Source organism: Mercenaria mercenaria, chromosome 2 (genome assembly GCF_021730395.1).
Source record: "Mercenaria mercenaria strain notata chromosome 2, MADL_Memer_1, whole genome shotgun sequence".
Lineage (NCBI taxonomy): Eukaryota > Metazoa > Mollusca > Bivalvia > Venerida > Veneridae > Mercenaria > Mercenaria mercenaria.
In genome coordinates this window covers 111759763-111782498 of record NC_069362.1, presented here as the reverse complement: position 1 = coordinate 111782498, position 22736 = coordinate 111759763, and the positions used below count along the sequence as shown (strand labels likewise).

At 35.0% G+C, this 22736-nt stretch overlaps 5 protein-coding genes across 5 annotated transcripts; all 5 read right to left on the bottom strand.

Annotated features, from left to right (window-relative positions):
• Positions 1-477: 477 nt before the first annotated feature.
• Positions 478-3334, bottom strand: LOC128555361 (uncharacterized). The gene is made up of 4 exons (XM_053537569.1): positions 3055-3334; positions 1765-1880; positions 1059-1193; positions 478-795 (listed from the first exon to the last, which is right to left on the bottom strand). Exons 1-4 carry the CDS (start codon positions 3291-3293, stop codon positions 509-511), a joined length of 777 nt encoding a protein of 258 aa, XP_053393544.1. The 5' UTR covers positions 3294-3334; the 3' UTR covers positions 478-508.
• Positions 3335-5134: 1800 nt separating this feature from the next.
• LOC128555360 (heavy metal-binding protein HIP-like) lies at positions 5135-8068 on the bottom strand. The gene is made up of 4 exons (XM_053537568.1): positions 7730-8068; positions 7267-7373; positions 5822-5953; positions 5135-5465 (listed from the first exon to the last, which is right to left on the bottom strand). Exons 1-4 carry the CDS (start codon positions 8029-8031, stop codon positions 5179-5181), a joined length of 828 nt encoding a protein of 275 aa, XP_053393543.1. The 5' UTR covers positions 8032-8068; the 3' UTR covers positions 5135-5178.
• A 6138-nt stretch (positions 8069-14206) lies between these two features.
• On the bottom strand, positions 14207-20207 carry LOC128555359 (complement C1q tumor necrosis factor-related protein 7-like). The gene is made up of 5 exons (XM_053537567.1): positions 19054-20207; positions 17811-18187; positions 16309-16424; positions 15107-15241; positions 14207-14847 (listed from the first exon to the last, which is right to left on the bottom strand). The coding sequence occupies exons 3-5, from the start codon at positions 16400-16402 to the stop codon at positions 14561-14563; spliced, it is 516 nt and encodes a 171-aa protein (XP_053393542.1). The 5' UTR covers positions 16403-16424; positions 17811-18187; positions 19054-20207; the 3' UTR covers positions 14207-14560.
• Positions 17843-18214, bottom strand: LOC128550014 (putative golgin subfamily A member 6-like protein 3). The gene has a single exon (XM_053527852.1). The coding sequence runs from the start codon at positions 18212-18214 to the stop codon at positions 17843-17845; it is 372 nt and encodes a 123-aa protein (XP_053383827.1).
• On the bottom strand, positions 20201-22166 carry LOC128555358 (caprin-2-like). Its single transcript, XM_053537566.1, has 4 exons — positions 21802-22166; positions 21281-21387; positions 21003-21134; positions 20201-20531 (listed from the first exon to the last, which is right to left on the bottom strand). Exons 1-4 carry the CDS (start codon positions 22101-22103, stop codon positions 20245-20247), a joined length of 828 nt encoding a protein of 275 aa, XP_053393541.1. The 5' UTR covers positions 22104-22166; the 3' UTR covers positions 20201-20244.
• Positions 22167-22736: the final 570 nt, after the last annotated feature.

The window sequence follows — 22736 nt, the reverse complement described above, 5'->3', positions numbered from 1 at the left end:
TTTCTCATTTTGACTGGGGCAGTCAAAAATAAGTGCAACTGCACGCAGGAGCTGCTTCCCTTCAACTTTAGAAATCTATTCTTGTAGGTAAGGGAGATCGCTGCGTATAAGATTGATTTTATTAGTCCAATTTCTTTATTGCATAAACATCAACTTCAAATACTTACTATAATAGACATTAACGTTAATTTAACAAATTTAAATGCACAGCATCCGAAAATTGCTTTTATAAAACAGTCACCAAACACACTATGTGCAGTAAGATGCCCATAATGCCACTTTAACTATCTATACTCGATAACCGTTTCATGGATTTCATACCAGCACTTGCTCCGTGCAAAGGGATTCTCAATTTCAACTTTTTGCTGGGTATGGAACCTGCAACCTGCACCGTCTTTGTCAACTGTGTGCTTACTTTCTGCAAACCGAGTTTCAAACAAACAAAAAAAAAAGACAAAAAAAAAAAAAAAAAAAGGGAAAAGAAATACACAATTTACGAAAATCCATTTTAATAGAGCAAAAAGCCAGAGAATGTCGAAAATCTGCTGGCGTTTGAGTCTTGCACTGATTGGTCTACCCATCTATAGTTGGCTACCCATACTTGCTGGCCTCTCTGCAAAGAAAGAACGACAAGATTGCCACCCTGAGCCTCATGGGAAGTATGAAAGGTATCAGAAATAGCATCAACTTGGTTCGTGCCATCAACTACCAACTTTGCAACGACCTGGTGTACACCGTTTGTTGATACGGAGAAATAAAACACGTACAAGCCATCCATTGGACAGGTGAACATACCTGAAATATGGTTATATTGTAGTATGTATATTTACTGTGATCGGATAAGTCTTATTCATCATACGATATGTGTTACCGGTCGAAATTCATATAAGCACATTCGCTCAGAATTGTTCGTTTACATAGAACATCCCATTCCTCAACCTCTAGCCTATAGATGGTTTCATGTAAACTTGTAATGCTCAAAGAACACGGATCAATTACTTAATTGGTGGTCAAATAATTAATTTTTATTTGAATAGAATTAAAAAAAGTGAATTTACCGCTATTATTATTATACGCTGATCCTTCATTCAGTAGTACTTTGTTGTATATTATTGGATGATCTATTCCAAGATGTTCGAGATTGTGGTCAAGAAATGAAGAGAACTCCACTCTTTCCAGCAGTTCACGATTTGCTGAAATACAAATGTTTCTTGATAGTGTAAGAAGTAATGATTCACAAACAGTTACGCTAAGCATCTGAACGACAAAAACGATTTTATTCAAGAGCAAGTCACTGTTTAAGACATACTGTTTCTGTTCTGATACTTCATCAAGGAACATGATCTACATCTTTGAAGATATTCACTAAATGTTTGCCTGTTTGTTATGTTCTTTTTTCTAGCGCACCTCTTCCACTTTTGGTACGCCGTAATCGACGTACAAACAGTGCAAGTATTGTATAAAAACAAACAGTTTCAGGCGTCTTTGTTTAATAAGGTGATAACAATGGGTACATGTTTAACAAATATTATCGCTGCCACTTTTCTGTAACATATATGCCGCAATTTCCGTTTTGTCAATGCTTATGCGACTTAGTTACACAATGCAGAAGATGAATTGCAGATGTGATAAGCTTCCTCTTTATTGTTTTGTTTGGTGCAAGTTTTGATCAACTGACATTTATCGTCTATCATCGAAACTAAGTCTCGAAGACAAAGCCGTTATGACCCGTCACGTACTTAACAAGTATGAGTTTTACGTTACCTCTAGTAAATGATTCGAGTTTCCGCTTGTCTTTATTACGTCTTGAGATACTCGTGATATTATTTTGTTTCTCTATTTCTTCTTGCGTGTCAATTTGAGCTTCATCATTATTGCATCTGAAAGTTGAAAAAGACGTCAGTATAACACATGAAATATCTACGAATGAATTAATGTTTTCACACATTTACATACGTTGTTAATATACACACTGTTGATACTGCTGGCACGAAATGAGCCGTGCCATGAGAAAGTTAACATACTGCGTTTGCGACCAGCATGTATCCAAACCAGCCTGCGCATCCGCGCAGTCTGGTCAGGATCCATGCTGCTCGCTTTCAAAGCCTATTGCAACTAGAGAAACCATTAGCGAATAGCATGGATGGTCTGGATCCATGCTGGTAGCAAACGAACTATGTTGGTTTTCTCATGGTGTGGCTCAAATTACACTTGACCATGGAAGATTATGAATAATTATGGATATTTACATTCACTATTTATTTTATATGGAAATACAATAACGTTTATTTTGGTAAAATAAAAACAACATTGGTGTAATAATATCAAAGACAAACCTTTCCGCGTAAAAACACGTGCAATGCGACGTCATTCATAAAAAATATGAACCAAACGGCATCATTCATTCTTTCCAAATTAGACGCCGAAATTTAAAAAAGGCATTATTGCAGCTTCTACTAGTTTTTCTGAAGCTAAAAGTAAAAATTGAATTGACAGAACTGTTTGATTTTACATCGCATCTAACGATATTTTATCGATAGATTCTAACCAATTTTTATCGCAAGGTAAATTACAACAGAATGCGTGCGCTTTTTTGGCTGATATCTAGATGTTGAAAACATCGATATCCTGACATTTATGTTGATATTCTGATACTCATGGAAAACAAACAACTCATTTTTATAGATATAAGAATCGAATGATATTTTGTGCCTTTACACATATAGCCTAGCTATAAACCACATTGGGACTTCTTGCAAATCATCCTAGAACAGATTCGAACCCCTTGCATGGCATATGTTCTCCGTGACGATTTGTAGTTATTCGACCTGCACCATTGGTTCATGCGGAAAAGTTAGCATTTACCATTCTCTCATACCAGACGTTTACCGCGGTTGCCTGGTTCGTCTCATTATTTTGTTGAACCTTCTGTTGGATGAGACTGGTACTGGTACATAATTGAGGAAAAATGGTAAGAATAACTGCTCACCGTCACATAACTAAAATACTATTGAAAATGGCATTAAACCCAAAACAAATGCAACATATGTTAACCTGCAATTCTTCTGTAGCTTCACAATTTCTTTTTGTTGTTGTTTTATAATGGCATCTTGTGCACTGTTCCTTTCTTCCTGATGTCGCAACATGTCCTGCAACTTCAAATTGAGCTCCTCTTGTCTCTCAAGCCTTTCTTCAAGTCTTTTAAATCTCTCATGCAGTTGCACATTCTGTTCAGCCTCCGCCTTAACATCAAAAGAACATGTTATCATCAAAACTATAATTATGAACATCATTTTATCGTCGGAAATGCCACGTGTGTTATAAATTTCGTTCAAAGTCCTACAAACGAATTTGTCATACATGTATAGATAATCTTCACTGATAAGACTATACAGTTCGACAATAGGATGAAAAATTCACAAATAGCTTTTTTGTCTGCCGATATGTTGGTAGTTTTCTCAGTTTGATTTACATAAACAAAAAAGACCAAATGACTTGAAACATGTCATTTTAATAACAAATGACTATAGCTGCATGATAGTACAAATCATTAGTATTCCACCTTTGATTCATGTGGGGCAGTTGGCAGTTACTTGCGACGAACAGGTTTGTACTGGTACAGATTCCAGAAACACTGGTTAGGTTAACTGCCAGCCGTTATATGACTGAAATACTGTTGCAAAACGGCGTTAAACCCAAAACAAACAAACAAACAAACAAATAGATGAACATCAAACTTATAAAATAATATGGCACTTAATACACCCATTATTATATTGTCTGCAACTATTATGCATGTAAAGCAAATGTTGGGTACAACTAACCCGACAACACAAGTATGAAATAATTACAGAATAGCTGAACATGATGAACATCAAGCAAAACATGAACAAGTTATTCAACAAATTGACAAATACATTATTGCCTTATAGTGTACAAAGAGGACCATGAACAGTATCTCAAAAATATCATTAATAACATTGAAAGAGGACGGTGGTTATAAGTCGAATTATTTCCCGTTGATGCAAAAAAAACGTGTTAAAGAAAATGGCGTTGGTAAGACTGAATAAAAAACTGAGTGTCGTCCCTAATCCGGATTCGACTGCCTTAGGTTATACCACACTAAATTATATTGTCCAACGCATATGTAAAAAATAACACAGTCTCACAGCCATAAAAGAACATTGATTCACAATAAATAATATTCATGTTTGCTGATACATGTTGGTAGTTTTTCTCTGTTTGATTTACATAAACAAAAATGACCAAATGAATTGAAACATGCCATTTTAATAACAAATGACTATATTATTATATAACAGCATAATAGTGCAAATAGATGAAAATCAAACGTATAAAATAATATGGCACTTAATAAACCCATTATTATATTGTCTGCAACTATTATGCATGTAAATCAAATGTTGGGTACAACTAACCCGCCACATATTGCAAACTGCAGACTCGCACTGCTATTTAGTGTGTGCCCGAACTTAATACTATAACCTGCATTTTGCAATACCGCCCAACCGTTTAACTTGTTTCCGCAATGGAAAGTCTTACTTTGACTGAAAACTTTACTGATAAAATTTAATCTAAAACTTTTGTCTAAACATTTCTTTCCAGTGGAAGGAAATATGATAACACTGATATATTTTGTATAAACGAGAGTAAACAGTGTTATCAACAAGGCAATTCAGTCCTATTTATTTTGTTTTTCGAATTGATGTGCAAGGGCTTTGTTGTTCTTGCGTCTCTGTTTAATCTTTTTCGAATTTCTATAGGCCGATAATTGCGAATGCATTAAACGCATATAATTTGATTAAAAATATTCAACGATTTTGGAAGTATCAATCAGTATGTTCTTCATTTTAGTGGATGGATGTTCAAGTTACCTAATATGCTCTAATCCCATAAGCTGCCCTAGATCTTTGGTGTGCAAGGTGTAAAACACCCATATACCATACACGGGATTCAGTGCAGTTAAATGTTAGCTGGAGGACCGAGCTGGTTTGTTATTCAGACAGTTTTAACACTGGAACACTGTGCCTGCTTTTTACTAAAACCTAAAACCTTTATTTTTTCTATGTTACTTAAAACTTAAAAAAAGAAACAAACAAAACACAAATCCAGATTGTATAACTTAGCACCTTTTTCTTCCAAATATTGAAAGTACAATTAATTCAGTAGAAATCCAGAAAAAGTAGAAAATCTATAGATGTCTGTCTCTTGCATTGAATGGTACGTCCATCTGTAGTTAGCCACCCAAACCTGTTGGCCTTTTGTCAACGACACAAAGACAAAGTTGCCTCCTTGTGCTTCATGGTTATCATGCATGGTATCTGAGACACCGTCAACTTCGTTTACACTATCAACTACCAATTTGGCGACAATTTGATGTACGTCTTGTGTTGAAACGGAGAAATAAAATCCATAGATACCGTCCACAGGGCAAGTGAACATGCCTAAAATAAAAACCGGATAATAGATAGCTCTATAGATTGCACCACCTATAATTCTCAGTAAAAACATTATTCCGGACCTGCGGCTAGTTATATGTTGGGGCATATTGTCAGTTTACAAAAAATGTATGTCTGTTTTGAATTCGCTCGAGAATGAAACACTGATCGAAATATTGGCCGACAGAAATATTCTGGAGAACATTATACATTCTTAGTCAGTAAAAGGGACACTTTAAACTGCGAATATGAAATCCTAGGCCTTAACCGACATCAGTAACGATATCATAATGTTGTTTCAATCGAAATCGAAACCAAATGTAACGAAGGAAAGCTAGGATCGTAAGAAGATTTCAACGTACCACTGTGTTCATTGTAGGCAGACCCTTCGTTAATAATTATTCTGTTGTAGACTATAGGATGATCTATGCCAAGGTTTTGAACATTATGATCCAAATATGATGAGAACACAATTCTTTCGTATTGACGTGAAGCTGAAATGAAAAGATAATGTAAAAATATATCTTTCTTTTCTAAGTTGTAATTATAGAAATACTGGAAGTACTGCTTATTGTTATTTTTTTCTGTTTATAAAATATAGACTTTTTAAACGCCCGTTTGAAAAAACGGGACGTATTATGGGAACACCCTAGGCGGGCGGCGCCCGCAGACTTTGTCCGGAGCATATCTTCTTCATGCATGGAGGGATTTTAATGAAACTTGGCACAATTGTTCATCATTATAAGACGGAGTGTCATGCGCAAGAACCAGGTCCCTATTCTAAGGTCAAGGTTACACTTAGAGGTCAAAGGTCAAGTTCAAGAATGACTTTGTCCGGAGCATATCTTCTTCATGCATGGAGGGATTTTGATGAAACTTGGCACAACTGCTCACCATCATGAGACGGAGTGTCAGGCACAAGAACCAGGTCCATAGGTCTAAGGTCAAGGTCACACTTAGAGGTCAAAGGATAGAAGAAGGAAAACTTTGTCCGGAGCATTTCTTCCTCATGCATGGAGGGATTTTGATATAACTTGGCATAAATGTTCATCACCACGAGTCGGATTCTTATGCGTAAGAACCAGGTCTCTAGGTCTAAGGTCAAGGTCACACACTTAGAGGCCAAAGGTCAGATACAAGAATGACTTTGTCCGGAGCATTTCTTCTTCATGCATGGAGGAATTTTGAAGTAACTTGGCACAATTGTACACCATCATGAAACGGAGTGTCATGCGCAGGTCCCTTTAGAATTACTTCCCTTTGTTGTTACTATAAATAGCTTATATTGTAACTTTTTATTACTAGTCATAGGGAAAAATCGAGACCACTTTACTGTAGTACAACATGCATGTTACATCCAATTTTGAGGTGTTTTTGACCTATCTCTACCTGATAAGGATTTTGTGTGGACTTACAATTTTTTTTCGTTTTTTTTTAAGATTAACTTCCCTTAGTTGTTACTATAAATAACTTACATTGTTACATTGTAACTTTTTTTTTATAATTGACCATAGGGAAAAACCAAGACCACTTTTCTGTGGTACAACATAGATGTTACTTTCAAATTTTAGATGTATTTTAAGGTATCTCTATCTGGTAAGGAGTTGGGTTTTTTGTGGACTTAGAAAAAGAAAAGAATTACAATAATTACTAAAAAAATCATTGTAAACAACCACAAAATTAGAATTTCATTTGCAAATACGGATGCTAGTGTAAAGAAATTTGCTGTGACGGGCGTATATTGTGAAATTCTGGCACTCTTGTTAAAATTTACTACTTTTAAGGTAATGATATGAAACAGGCTCACTTCTCTGAACTGGTGGTACTAAGTTTGTTATTTCTACGTTGCGTGCAGTTGCTTTAGATTTCTTCCCATTCGAGTCGTTTCTGGTCTCCGTCTTGCTTTTCTGGGTCCTGAAATATAAAACTGTGTACATTTGTAATGGAAAAATGGTAAAATCAAGTTTAAAAAAGACGATGATTTGAAAGTTTCATTATTCCTTCTATTCTCTTTCAACTTAACTTTCTCATTTAAAGCAACATGAAAGATAGTAAATTTTATAAGATATACTATATAGGTAAAAATTCAAGTCTATCTCACCCTGAAATTATTTGTAATTACGAAAGAAAGAAAATTTCACAAAATCACATGGTATACTTCATGACAAAGGGCTAAAGTACCAACGGGTATCAAGGGTATAACAGCAAACAAGAAATGAATTACAGCATTTTAAGAATAAACGCTGATGAACAAGAAGAAGGAAACGAACCTGCAGAATGTTTTCAGTGTATGTTTGATCCGATGAATCTCATTTTCCTGAAGCTGTATCCGTTTCGCTTGCAGATGGTTTGTTTTTTCTTGTTTCAGTATGGTTTCCTGTTGTCGCTGACTTGCAAGTTCTAGCTGCCTTATAGTCTCCGCCTGTTGCTTGTTGATAACGTCTTGTTGTTCAATGCTTTCTTCGAGTCTTCGAAGTCTTTCATGTAACGTCACATCTGCTTCCGTGTTTACAGCACAGCTGTGCGAAACAAACAACAAAACACAAAGCAGCCCTACGAAATAACCCGCCATATGGCTTGTATAATAAATACGTCGGTGTTTATGAAGAATTGAAATGAAATTAATTTGAATTTTAACAAGATAAGAATACGCATTCTAATGTCATACATATTGATAAGACTTTTGGGCCTACATTTAAGTACATTGATATTATAGGAAGCAGGTGCAAAACGATGAACTTAAATGTTGTTAAAAGACTTTTAAATGTGTAAGAAGAAATAGAAGCAATCTTTTCTTAAATCTTACAACATTCTTGTGAAAGTGCGGTGGTATGTTTAGAACATGCATTTATTCTTTCATTAAAAAAAGAAATATTTTTATTTAAACATGTAATTTAAAAGACAATTTTTTAATTTAATACGACAAAGTAATAAACACGGAATTATTTCAACACACATGTACATTTTTGTATCTAATTCAGAGACATATAACAGTACATGTGTACCTGTTTTATATGTTTCTCCGGTGTAATTATTCCACGTGTACTAAGACGGGCAAAAACTTCAAAATCAGTAAAATCAGTGATATTCAAACGCAAAAGCAAGAAGACATAAAAAATAGCCCTAAAATAACCACATTGAAAGAAAGCTTAACTTTTCTAGTTTACTTCGATAACTCAATAAATGTTGTGAGATGAGAATAGATATGAGAATATATCATTTAAAAAGACCATGTAAAGTTTAAAATCTGTTATTTCCTACAGAAGTTAATGGGTCTCGGGATCAAAAGTAGTTACTTATTTCAAACGCTTAAGGAAGCAAGATGATCGTATTTTATTGTATTAAATATTATGTTGAAAGCAAGTGCAAATATTACAGATTACACGCCCCCCCCCCCACCCCCACACGTACACACGCCTGGTAAACAGCATAGCTACCTCTTTCAGAGGTATACGGTAAATCGCTCTGTCGCAACTTTCGAACTAGTGCATGTCGCGATAAAAGAACGTCAACAAAAGTGAGTGTCATCATATTATTAGTTTTTTTACAAGCATAGTATCGAAAATCAAAAATCGGGGAATGATAGGCGATGTAGATTTGATTTAACTTTACAGAGAACTTAAAGTCCGCTAAATTATTTTTAATTTATGGTCGTGGCGATGTTTGATAGCAAGCTGATTTAGCGGTAAACTGGGCCGTTTCGTCATGAAAGCATTATCATTGTCACATGTTTGCATTTTAACTGATATTAAGAAGCAAACCGAGTAGGTGTGAGATAGCTGTAATGTATACAATGTATTTGGAAATAAAATTTGTACCGAAAATGGTTTGCGAGAAGAAATATTCACTTTCTATTGTGAGAGACAGCTCTGTCGTGAAGGAGATAGTCATGTCGCCAAGGAGATCGCTCTGTTTTTATAATTTTTATGTTATATTGAGAAATTTGTAATATTTACGCTGGGTTGTCCTCTTTTGAAATAACATACAGAGTCATTGTTCCATTGAACATACATGTATGTATTAATTTGCCTAGTATTTTGATATAGCTGTTTCATAAAGCTATAGGCCTATTCGTACAGTTTTGAGACTTACGTTCGGACGACAGTTCCGCTAGCCAATCAGAGCCTTGCTTTCAACGTGAAAGTAGTAGAAATTTGAAAATACATAAATATTTAACCTGAGATTCCAGCTTCCGATATAAGATTATCACGGGTTTATAGTTCTTATTGCGAAGAAATAAATAATAAAGCAACAAGAGTATATGTTACGGACAGACATATGAATGATTCTTTTTTTTTTGCATTCAATATTGAAAAGCGTTTGTAACGGTGTAACGGAAGTGAACTGTCTTTATTTTAACCATTCTGAAGTATGTATTTCATCGCGGGAAAGTTTTTATTGCCGCGGCGGCCCTGGTTCTATTACCGGCTCGGCATGCATGTTTTTTTTTTCTTGATTTCGCATTTTTATGATGCTAATGCTTCCACATATCATAATATGACGAAATTTCAATTTTAAAGAAAGATAATTTTACCCTAAATCTGGAGTCCAGTCCCTTTCAGCCAAACGCTTGCTAATAACTCGTCTGATTGGTTCAAATAAAAATAGATTTGTGGAGATGAAAATAGCAATATTAGAATTTCAATTATACAAGAAGTTCTAACATTTAGAGGACCGATCACTTTTGTCATTTGGTTATTGTATGTGTAATTGAGGTTGCTATTTTAATGCGTACATTGTTAACACACTAAATACATCATAATAAGCTTCTATGAAAAGTTTTCCTATAAATTGTATTAAGCTTATAATTCAGTATGACTGTTTAAAACTTAAAATTTTAGATTTACAAGTGCATTTGAACGTGCTTGTACAATGATGAAGTCACAACGTCTCTGTTATTTGTAAACAGTACATTGTATTTACATATAAACAAACGGGTTATGTCCTCCACGGAAAGTTATATGGTACAATTATATTCAGATTTGATTTTACAAATTTAATACGTAATGTAAACAAGTTTCAGAGCTATTGCCTATAAAGTTGGCGTCTTAAAATATACGGGTAACCCTGTAAACGCGTCTATTGCTTTTCACAAGCTAATTTTACGTAGTACATTTTCTGTAACTGAATTCATTTATTTTAGAGAAAAAGTTGCACATTCTAAGAAAATATATCCCGCTTAGCTCAATAGAGAGTGCAATTGATCGTGGGCTTCGAGTATGATGCACGGTTAAGGCGTATGTTCTCCCTGAATATTTGACAGTGTGTCTGAAATCATTTAACTTCCGTCTATGACGCAATGATTCATATGGAGAAGTCGACAGTTACTTGCGGAGTAACTGGACATAACTACTATCCTGTTACGATCAACACTGTTCAAAACTGTAAATGTAACACAGAGCTGTCTCCTTAGCGACATGACTATCTCTTTCACGACAGAGCTGTCTCTCACAATAAAAAATAAAAAAGTGAATATTTCTACTCGCAAACCATTCTTGGTACAAATTTTATAGCTTACAGCTATCTCACGACTACTCGGTTTCATTCTGACAATGAAAGTGCTTTCATGACGAAACGGTCCAGTTTACCGCTAAATCAGCTTTCTGGTAAACATCGCCACGACCATAAATTAAAAATAATTTAGCGAACTTTAAGTTCTCTGTAAACGTTTAAGTTGAATCAAATCTACATCGCCTACCATTCCCCGATTTTTAATATTCGATACATTGCTTGTAAAATACAAAAAAGTTATGATGACACTCATCTTTGTTGACGTTCTTTCATCGCGACGTGTACTAGCTCGGAAGTTGCGACAGAGCGATTTACCGTATACAGGCGTGCCCCCTCCTCCGCCCCCACTATTTCAATAGGCGTAAATTTACCGATAACGGCTAATACATTCGTTAATCTGTTTTCAAGGGAGACAATTTCTTCAATAAGCCAGCAAATTAGCTTAGATTTCTATGTATGTTTAAGATTAAATTATCTCGAACGCACGACGTCTTATCTCGAGGGCACTACATCTTATCTCGAGCGCAAGATATCTTTTCTCGTGCGCTCGACATCTTATATTGAGCGCACGACATCTATCTTGTCCGTTCGACATCTTAACTCCGGCGCACGACAACTTATCCCATGCGCACTACTAATTTAATATAAAAATAAACAACAAATAAATGCATTTATCACATGTCTGACGTCGCGGGAGTGTAATAAAGCCATTAAATAAAAATGATAAAACACTAGTGTAACAAAGCTTTGACCTCGACGTCATTTATAGTGCAGGTGACCTCGGTCAGATTGTTTATATAGTAAAAGAAAGTCGAATGTTTTATGTTTCGACAAGAAAGGCTAACATGTGATAAAAAGAATATTACATTTGTGACTTTCCACATTGAATTTATTAAACTCGTTGAATAAAATTCATAAAATGCTCGGCAGAGCCTCGCATTTTATTACTTTATTCAATTCATTTAATAAATTCAATATGAAAAGACACTCATGTTATATCCTCTATGTCCTCCACATACCGCCTGTCCGAAACACGTTTCTTATCTATGTCTCAAACGACGACGGAACATTTAGTGGTACCTGGAGAAATAAGGTTTATCCTGTGACTAAAGACCCCTGCAATTAATACCTTATTGTTCAAATATACAGCAGCTAAGGACTTGAATAGTCATGTATTATCTCCAGACAACAACACTATTTCAGCATTTGAAACAGTCAGTTAATTATTCTACCTATGACAGTGTCACCAGCATGCGGAACGAGTTGGGTTGGCAGACTTCACAGGACAGACGCGACCTGGCCCGACTGACCATGTTTTATAAGCTCAGGTATGGTTTAGTTGCGGTACCAGTTCCATCTTACTTAGAAAGGCCTGTGAGAATGTCGCGGCATATGCATGAACTCTCCTTCCGTCAAGTCCATACTGAAACAAATTATTTCAAATACTCTTTCTTCCCTTATACTGTCGTGTTGTGGAACCACCTGCCTTCTCAAACTGTACTCCAGCCCGCCCTTGAGGGTTTCAAACGATGTCTTGACCCCGTGGTCCTCTCTTACCGCCCCTGAATTCACAAAGGGGATGTTTTTAACCCCTTTTAACTTGTGAACCATCAGTTAGGTTCGACCGATTAATATTATCTATAGGGTCTTACTTAGAGCAAGTACACTTTAACATTATACCTTTAGAAAGTCATAATGATACGTTGTGAACGAGATTAAAGACTATTCAATTTAGCTGAGCGTCCCTGACCTTAAACTGGTTTTATTGTCCAAGCATTTAACAATGGTATTGAAAAGAATAATATTTAGTAGAGAAAATCGGCAAATTAAACATGAATCGCTAACGCGATTCATAGATTTGCCGATAGTATTTTGCCGTTCATTTCGCACTAACAAGGTACAAACTTAATTTAGACCTATTAATCATTTGACCTATATATAAACCAATATAATTTCTATTGTTCAACACGCAATTCAACGTTATTATTGGTATTTCCCCGTGGTATAAAAAAAGTTTAAATATAAAAATATAGATCATTGGGAAGCATGGCAATAATAGCAGAGGAAATGACTCATGGACTGAAAACACATACAGTCGATGAAACAAAACAGTTGTTAACACTTTGGCCATTGGATATTACAGATTGTAATTATAATTAAAAATAAAAATAATATGGTAAAATATTTAATAGATGTACATATTATGCTAACCTTTATCCATGGGTGCTTCCTGGATTTAAGCATACTCGCTCTTTCGAAATGGATTTCCATACTGCGTTCTGACAGGATTTTGAATCTACAACCTTAAATCAAGAGTCAAATGGGGAGCTGTGGTCTAATTGTTAAGATGTCGGACGCTCAACCCGGGGATCGTGTGTCTTGTTCAGGCATTCCATGTATATAATTAAATATGCAGGATATATTTGCATTTACATTAGCGCTTTCAGCCCGACAGATGATATCTTCCAAAATACTAGTAACGCAGTTTCATTTTTCTTCCTTCGACATCTGCAATACTTTTAATGATACACAATATATGAAAATTCATGTGTATAACCATATGCATGAAAATAGAAATGTGTTGGAAAAGCAACACAGAAGAAGAAATTTATAAGAACACGTTGATTACACATCCAGTGAAATATCACTGCAGAAAAAGTAAAATGTCCTATTATGAAAGGCTGCTTCAGTACATAACAAGAGAGGTATTGTTTAGATGCCTAATACTAAACTACAATAATGAAACTACGCAACACTGTTTTTATATCCTACCATCGCTCTTCGCCTGGTTGTAGGATAGTAGGATGACAAGATAGTAGGAAAGAAGGATGGTGAAGGTAGAATGGCGACGGTATGGTAGCAGGATATCGATATGTAGGATGGCAGAATGACGTACTGTTACCATCCTACCATCATAACCTTTCTATTCCACTTGGCACTACCCTACCATCCTATGATATCAGGGTTAAAAAACACTCAAAGGCACAAATCCAGTAGTAAAATACAGTAATACTATTTTGAATTTATTCTTTTAATCTTCTGAATCTAGCAGACGAACGCCGCAGAAGAAGTGCAATGGTCACTTAATTTTATAACGCGGGAAGAAAAGTACGAAAGGTAATGGTCTGACAGAGGGATGGTTGGATAAAAGGGCAGTATGAAAAATGGTAGGAAAGCGATATTAGGATAATATAATAATGTAAGATTGATTTTATTAGTCCAACTTTTTTATTGCTTAAACATCAACTTCAAGTACTTAGACATTATCGCTAATTTAACAAATTTCAATGCACAGCATCTAAAAATTGCTTTTATAATACAGTCAACAAACACACTATGTGCAGTAAGATGCCTATAATGCCACTTTAACTATATATACTCGATAACCGTTTCATGGATTTCATAAAGGGATTCTCAATTTCAATTTTTACTGGGTATGGAACCTGCAACCTGCACCGTCTTTGTCAACAGTGTGTGCTTATTTTCAGCAAACCGAGTTTCAAACAAAAAAAAATAATAAAAAATAAAAAAAAGGAAAACAAAATAAAAAAAGAAAAGAAAAAGAAATACACAGTTTGCGAAAATCCATTTTAATAGAGCAAAATGCCAGAGAATGTCGAAAATCTGCTGGCGTTTGAGTCTTGCACTGATTTGTCTACATATCTGTAGTTAGCTACCCATACTTGTTGGCCACTTTGCAATGAAAGGACGACAAGATTACCACCCTGGGCCTCATGGTAAGTGTGAAAGGTAACAGAAATAGCATCGACTTGATTTGTGCCATCAACTACCAACTTTGCAACGACCTGGTGTACACCGTTCGTTGATACGGAGAAATAAAACACATACAAGCCATCCGTTGGACAGGTGAACATACCTGAAATATGGTTATATTGTAGTATGTATATTTACTGTGATCGGATAGAAGTCTTATTTATCATACGAAATGCGTTACCGGTCGAAATTCATATATGCACATTCGCTCAGAATTGTTCGTTTACATAAAACATCCCATTCCTCAACCTCTAGCCTATAGATGGTTTCAAACTTGTAATGCGCAAAGAACACGGACCAATTACTTAACTGGTGGTCAAATAATTAATTTATTTGAATAGAATTAAAAAATGTGAATTTACCGCTGTTATTATTATACGCTGATCCTTCATTCAGTAGTACTTTGTTGTATATTATTGGATGATTTATTCCAAGATGTTCGAGATTGTGGTCAAGAAATGAAGAGAACGCCACTCTTTCCAACAGTTCACGGTTTGCTGAAATACAAATGTTTCTTGATAATGTAAGAAGTATTCTAATATGTCACGTCACGTCAACGTGATATTTGGCGCCATGTACGCATCAAGAAATAGCGCTTTCAAATTTTATGAAATATTTTACTTAATAAAATGTTTTTGATGAAATGTCACATTGCACAAATGTTTTGATTAATTTATAAACATACTGAATTGGTTGTTTGCTTTGCTGAATAATTCGCAATAATTTTCGCTCGAACTGAATTCTGCCGCAAGACGTATTACCGTTTCTGGTCCTGGTGTGTTTTAACAAATACCTACTATTGGCGACATGCTTGCGCGAAGAAACAGTTCCATCATACTTGATATAAATTTTACAATAAAGAACATATTAGAATCGAAATGATTTATAGCAAAACAGTGCTTTATCTCTATTTATACACTCGGGCAGTTATACGTCGTCCGAAATAATTTCACTCGGGCTGCGCCCTCGTGAAATTATTACTCCCGACGTATAACCGCCCATCGTGCATAAATAGTGATAAAGCACTGTTTTGCTATAAATTTCTTAAATGATTCACAAACAGTTACGCTAAGCATCTGAACGGCAAAAATGGTTTTATTCACGAGCAAGTCACTGTTTAAGATAGATTGTTTCTGTTCTAATACTTTATCAAGGAACATGATGTTTGCCTGTTTGTTATGGCTTTCTTTCCTAGCGCGCCGCTTCCACTTTTTGTACGCCGTAATCGACGTGCACACAGTGCAAGTATTGTATAAAAACAAACAGTTTCAGGCGTCTTTGTTTAATAAGGTGATAACAATGGGTACATGTTTAACAAATATTATCGCTGCCACTTTTCTGTAACATATATGCCGCAATTTCCGTTTTGTTAATGCTTATGCGATTTAGTTACACAATGCAGAAGACGAATTGCAGATGTGATAAGTTTCCCCTTTATTGTTTTGTTTGGTGGAAGTTTTGATCAACTGACATTTTTCGTCTATCATCGAAACTAAGTCTCAAAGACAAAGCCGTATTGACCCGTCACGTACTAGTTTAAAACAAGTATGAGTTTTTACGTTACCTCTAGTAAATGATTTGAGTTTGCGCTTGTCTTTGTTACGTCTTGAGATACTCTTGATATTATATTGTTTCTTTGTTTCTTCTTGTGTGTCCATTTCAGCTTCTTCATTATTGCATCTGAAAGTTGAAAGAACTTCAATATAAAACATGAAATATCTAGGAATGAATTCATGTTTTCACACATTTACATACGTTGTTAATATACACACTGTTGATACCGCTGGTACGAAATGAGCCGTGCCATGAGAAAACAAACATACCGCGCAGTCTGGTCAGGATCCATGATGTTCGCTTTCAAAGCCTATTGCAACTAGAGAAACCATTAGCGAATAGCATGGATCCTGACTAGACTACGCGGATGCGCAGGCTGGTCTGGATCCATGCTGGCAGCAAACGCTCTATGTTGGTTTTCTCATGGTGCGGCTCAAATTACACTTGACCATGTAAGATTATGAATAATTATGGATATTTACATTCACTTTATATGGAAATACAATAACGTTTATTTTGGTTAAATAAAAACAACATTGGTGTAATAATATCAAAGACGAACCTTTCCGCGTAAAAGCACGTGCAATGCGATGTCATTCATAAAAATATGAACCATACGGTATCATTCATTCTTTCAAAATAGACGCCGAAATTAAAAAAAAAGGCATTATTGCAGCTTCTACTAAATTTTCTGAGCTAAAAGTAAAAACTAAATTGACAGAACTGTTTGATTTTATATCGCATCTAACGATATTTTAAAGATATATTATAACTAAGGAAAATGGCAAGGAAAATTACAGCTGAATGCGAGGGCTCTTTTTGGCTGATATCTAGATGTTAAAAACATCGATATCGTGACATTTATGTTGATATTCTGATACTCATGGAAAACAAACAACCTATTTTTATAGATATAAGAATCGAATGATATGTTGTGCCTTTACATTAATGGCCTATAAACCATATTGAGACTTCTTGTAAATCATCCTAGAACAGATTCGACCCCCTTGCATGGCATATTTTCTCCGTGACAATTTAAATTTATTCGACCTGCACCGTTTGATCATGTGGAAAAGCATTTACCATTCTCTTATACCAGAGGTTTACCGCGGTTGCCTGGTACGTCTCAGGATTTTGACGAACCTCCTGTTGGATGAGAATGGTACTGGTACATAATTGAGGAAAAATGGTAAGTATAACTGCTCCCGCCACATAACTAAAATACTATTGAAAATGTCGTTAAACCTAAAACAAATGCAACATGACTGAGCCATGCCATGAGAAAACCAACATAGTGGGTTTGCGACCAGCACGGATCCAGACCAGCCTGTGCATCCGCGCAGTCTGGTCAGGATCCGTGCTGTTCGCTTTCAATGTCTATTGCAATTAGAGAACCTGTTAGCGAACAACATGAGTCCTGACCAGACTTCGCGGATGCGCAGGCTGGTCTGGATCCATGCTGGTCGTAAACCCACTATGTTGGTTTTCTCATGGCACGACTCATGTGTTAACCTGCAATTCTTCTGTTGCTTCACAATTTCCTTCTATTGTTGTTTTATAATGGCATCTTGTGCATTGTTCCTTTCTTTCTCATGTCGCAACATGTCCTGCAACTTCAAATTGAGCTCCTCTTGTCTCTCAAGCCTTTCTTCCTGATGCCGCAACATGTCCTGCAACTTCAAATTGAGCTCCTCTTGTCTCTCAAGCCTTTCTTCCTGATGCCGCAACATGTCCTGCAACTTCAAATTGAGCTCCTCTTGTCTCTCAAGCCTTTCTTCCTGATGCCGCAACATGTCCTGCAACTTCAAATTGAGCTCCTCTTGTCTCTCAAGCCTTTCTTCAAGTCTTTTAAATCCCTCAAGCAGTTGCTCATTCTGGTCAGTCTCCGCCTTAACATCAAAAGAACATATTATCATCAAACTATAATTATGGACATCATTTTATCATCAGAAATGCCACGTGTGTTATAAATTTTGTTCAAAGTCCTACACACGAATTTGTCAAACATGTATAGATAATCATCACTGATAAGACTAGTTCGACAACAGGATGAAAAACTTATAAATAGCTTTTACTATATAAAACGTTTAAACTTGTTTCCGCAATGAAAAATCTTACCTAGACTGATAACTTTACAGATAAAATTTAATATAAAACTTAACCTTAAACATTTCTTTCCAGTCTAAGGAAATATGATAACACTGAATATACTTTTCATAAAGGAGAGTAAACAGTGTATCAACAAGGCAACTCAGTCCTCGAATTGCTGTGTCAGGGTCGAATATTTGTTTTTGCGTCGCTGTTTATTTTTTTTTAATTTAGGCCGATAGTCGTACATGTGTAAATGCGTAAAATCACATGTAATTTTATTTAAAAAAATCTACGATTTTGGATGTATCAGTCAGTATGTTCTTATCTTATCTCACATAATTCATATACATGTATCTTGAAAGCATGTCAACAAGTTAAACAAGTTAAAAAGTTAAAAACGGTACATACGTAATGAAAAGAAGTCGAATGTAAAATGATTATTCTTAACATTATGTGTTTGTTTTGTTTCGAACTTTCAATTATTACTTTTTTTTATTAAAATGGAAACATATGATTAAAGTCACGTTTGAAACAACGAGAAGTAAAATACATTTGTAATCGTTTAAAATCCTTGAATATACATGCATTTGGTAGTGATATTTATTATTGCACCCCGATTTAAAACATGTACACCGTTTCAAAGATTTAATAGTAGATTAATCACCTATGAAAACAGTACTAAGTCTTGTAGCTTTCGTGTCATGTTTCCTTAATGCAAGAATAGCAATTTTCTGTCTGGTCACCAACAATCCCACGGTCATCTGCAATTCTGCTCAAATAAAAACAGTAATGGACACGTTGCAATATAAATTTTCACTGATATATCACAATATAAAAGCTTTAATGCCACATTTTAATTTTAAAAACGTCGCTGATTCTGTCCGACATTATTTAATACTTTTACTGATACATTCCAACTCACATTTTCACCGGTCCAAAGCGTCGTCTAAATCGTTGTTTTCTGTATTCCAGTATAAAAATCTATCTCAATTCGAAAATTTGAACGTTATCATGTATCCGTCAAAATAAGTGTACAAGTTGTCATTTAACAAATAAATTCCGATAAAGTAATGCAACTTTTGGTATTTTCTGAGAAACCAGGAATACATGAAGTGCAGGAGTTTATAACAACTATGATGTTTCCTTTAGGACAGCCTGGCAAATGGCATTGATTTTATTAATAATGGAAAATCAAAACCTCTACGATACTTGCATAACAAATACATTTGTTTTGTAATGATATTGTGAATGTAAAGTTGAAGGGGATGGTCTGCATTCAGACGGTCACAAACAACGAACCACTTGTCCCTCGCTCGATCACTGTGTGGAAGCAATTTGATCGGGTTGTTGAAGTCTGTAGTTCTACCAAGGATACCACCCGCAATAAAAATAATGGCTGGTAAAACACATAGAATTGTTTATTGCTATTATACATAGAAGTTTACCTTATTACTTTCTCTTTCGTCTGTATTAAGATTTTTATTATAGCCGCAATCGGTACCTCATTTCCTTAACTCGTTTAACATACTATTAGTGTTATATAAATATCATTTTAGTGGTTAGATGTTCAAGTTACAGATAAGCTTCCGTAGATTTTTGGTGTGCAAGTTGTAAAACACCCGTATACAATACACAGGATTCAGTGCTGGTAAATTTTTGTTGGAGGACCGAATACGTTTGTTATTCAGACAGATTTAACACTGTGACACTGCGTCCGCTTTTTTCTAAAACTTTAAAACCTTTATTCTGTCTATGTTACTTAAAACTTAAGAAAAAAAAACAAAAAAAAAAAAAAAACACACAAATCCAGATTGTATAACTAAGCACCTTTTTCTTCCAAATATGTAAAGTACAATTAATTCAATAGAAACCCAGAAAAAGTAGAAAATCTATAGATGTCTGTCTCTTGCATTGAATGGGACGCCCATCTGTAGTTAGCCACCCAAACCTGTTGGCCTTTTGTCAACGCCACAAAGACAAAGTTGCCTCCCTGTGCCTCATGGTTATCATGCATGGTATCTGAGACACCGTCAACTTCGTTCACACTATCAACTACCAGCTTGGCGACAATCTGATTTACGTCTTGTGTTGAAACGGAGAAATAAAATCCATAGATACCATCCACAGGACAAGTGAACATGCCTAAAACAAAATGCAGATAATGGATATAGTTTGCACCACCAATAATTCTCAATTTAAAAAACAACATTATTCCAGAACTGAAGCTGGTTATATGTTTAGGCATATTTTCGATTGTCTGTTTTGAATTCGCTCGTGAATGAAACACTGGTCGAATATTGGCGACAGAAATAGCAACATTATAATTCTAAGTCTGTAAAAGGGACACTTTAAACTGCGAATATGAGATCAAACCATAAGCCTTAACCGACATCAGTTACGAAATCGTCACTGGATATATAAAACTGTTTAATTGTCTGTAGTTTTGAGCCGACATTCAAAGCTTTAAAAGTGAAAATGTAATATAGCAACTAAAAACACTTACGATGTATATAATAAAATGCAAACTTGCATGTATGTCGGAATGGAATGTTCTTTCAATCGAAACCAAATACAACGGAGGAAAGCTAGGATCGTAAGAAGATTTCAACGTACCACTGTGTTCATTGTAGGCAGACCCTTCGTTAATAAGTATTCTGTTGTAGATAATAGGATGATCTATGCCAAGGTTTTGAACATTATGATCCAAATATGATGAGAACACAATTCTTTCGTATTGACGTGTAGCTGAAATGAAAAGAAAATGTAAAAATACATCTAACTTTTCTTGGTTGGATTTATGAAAATACTAGTACAGGTTATTGCCTTCTATCTTTATAAAATGTTTTTTTTTTTAATTTACTACTTTTAAGGTTGTGATATAAAAGGCACACCTCTCTGAACTGGTGGTACTGGGTTTGATATTTGTAAGTTGCGTGCAATTGCTTTAGATTTCTTCCAATTCGACTCGTATTCGGTCTCCGTCTTGCTGTTCTGGATCCTGAAATATAACATTTTGTACATTTATAATGGAAAAATGGTAAACACAAGTTTAAACAACGCGATGATTTTTCCTTCTAGCAATGGAAAAATGGTAAACTCAAGTTTAAACAACGCGATGATTTGATAGTTTCGCTATTCCTTCTATTCTATTTCAACTTAATATATATTAACTTACTCATTTAAAGCTATATAAAAGATAGTAAATTTTATAAGATATGGATAAAACTTCAAGTCTACCTCACCCTGAAATTATTCGCAATTAGGAAAAGAAAGACAATATGGCAAAATCACATAGTATATTTCATGACAAAGGGCTAAGGTACAAAAGGGTATAAAGGGTATAACAGCAAACAAGAAATGAATTACAGCATTTTAAGAATAAACGCTGATAAACAAGAAGAAGAAAACGAACCTGCAGAATGTTTTCAGTGTTTGTTTAATCCGACGAATCTCATTTTCCTGAAGCTGTATCCGTTTCGCTTGCAGATGGTTTGTTTTTTCTTGTTTCAGTATGGTTTCCTGTTGTCGCTGACTTGCCAGTTCTAGCTGTTTTATTCGCTCCGCCTGCTGCTTGTTTATAACGTCTTGTTGTTCAAGTCTTTCATCAAGTCTTCGAAGTCTTTCATTTAATGTCACATCTGCTTCCGTGTTTACAGCACAGCTGTTTGAAACAAACACCAAAAGCCAAACCAGTCCAACAGAATAACCCGCCATATGGTTAGAAGAAAATATATGTAGGTGTTTATAAACAGTTGAAAACAATTTGAATTTTGAACAAGATAAGAATAGGCATTATAATAGCATTCATATTGATAAGACAGGTCTACATTAAAGTACATTTGATTTTATATAATGCATGTACAAAACTATGGCCTTGAACGTAGTTAAAAGATTTTTAAATGTGTAAAAAGAAAGGATTTTTTTTTTCTAAATTTTATAAAATGCTAATAAAAGGGAAATAGTGGATATTTTTATTTTTATTTTAAACCAATCTGTTCTTTGGCCTTAGTGCATTTTTGTTCGAAATATGTTTCATCTCTATGCCCCAAACGAAAAGCAAATACAACAATCTTGTAAGAGTTTTATTAGAAAGTAACTAATTTCAGCTTATGAATAATAAAATAATAAAGTTAATTTTATAAAAACTGATAATATGATAAACATTCAATAAATAGCTTTGCCACAATTCTTACTTTGTGAAGCCTTAGTAAAATGTGAATCTCTCGTTACAAAACGCGCAATTCTACTGAATGTTCTATACCTTTGTGTTTGTTAAGTTTAAATAATAAATCAATTTCTATCGATGAACACATTGTGATTACGTTCAATAATTTAGAAACTTCATTC

Bases quoted from the DNA above. Each gene is read 5' to 3' on its own strand.
- LOC128555361 (XM_053537569.1), bottom strand. From the start codon at position 3,293: ATGATGTTCATAATTATAGTTTTGATGATAACATGTTCTTTTGATGTT. The intron at 1,881-3,054 runs GTTAACATATGT...TTCAACTTTCAG, and splicing joins AAGCTACAGAAGAATTGCAG to ATGCAATAATGATGAAGCTC. The intron at 796-1,058 runs GTAAATTCACTT...ACCATATTTCAG, and splicing joins AGCGTATAATAATAATAGCG to GTATGTTCACCTGTCCAATG.
- LOC128555360 (XM_053537568.1), bottom strand. From the start codon at position 8,031: ATGGCGGGTTATTTCGTAGGGCTGCTTTGTGTTTTGTTGTTTGTTTCG. The intron at 5,954-7,266 runs GTGAGCCTGTTT...TTTTCATTTCAG, and splicing joins AGTACCACCAGTTCAGAGAA to CTTCACGTCAATACGAAAGA. The intron at 5,466-5,821 runs GTACGTTGAAAT...TTTTTATTTTAG, and splicing joins TGCCTACAATGAACACAGTG to GCATGTTCACTTGCCCTGTG.
- LOC128555359 (XM_053537567.1), bottom strand. From the start codon at position 16,402: ATGGACACACAAGAAGAAACAAAGAAACAATATAATATCAAGAGTATC. The intron at 15,242-16,308 runs GTAACGTAAAAA...TTTGTATTTCAG, and splicing joins ACTCAAATCATTTACTAGAG to CAAACCGTGAACTGTTGGAA. The intron at 14,848-15,106 runs GTAAATTCACAT...ACCATATTTCAG, and splicing joins AGCGTATAATAATAACAGCG to GTATGTTCACCTGTCCAACG.
- LOC128550014 (XM_053527852.1), bottom strand. From the start codon at position 18,214: ATGATAATATGTTCTTTTGATGTTAAGGCGGAGACTGACCAGAATGAG.
- LOC128555358 (XM_053537566.1), bottom strand. From the start codon at position 22,103: ATGGCGGGTTATTCTGTTGGACTGGTTTGGCTTTTGGTGTTTGTTTCA. The intron at 21,135-21,280 runs GTGTGCCTTTTA...TTTTCATTTCAG, and splicing joins AGTACCACCAGTTCAGAGAG to CTACACGTCAATACGAAAGA. The intron at 20,532-21,002 runs GTACGTTGAAAT...ATTTTGTTTTAG, and splicing joins TGCCTACAATGAACACAGTG to GCATGTTCACTTGTCCTGTG.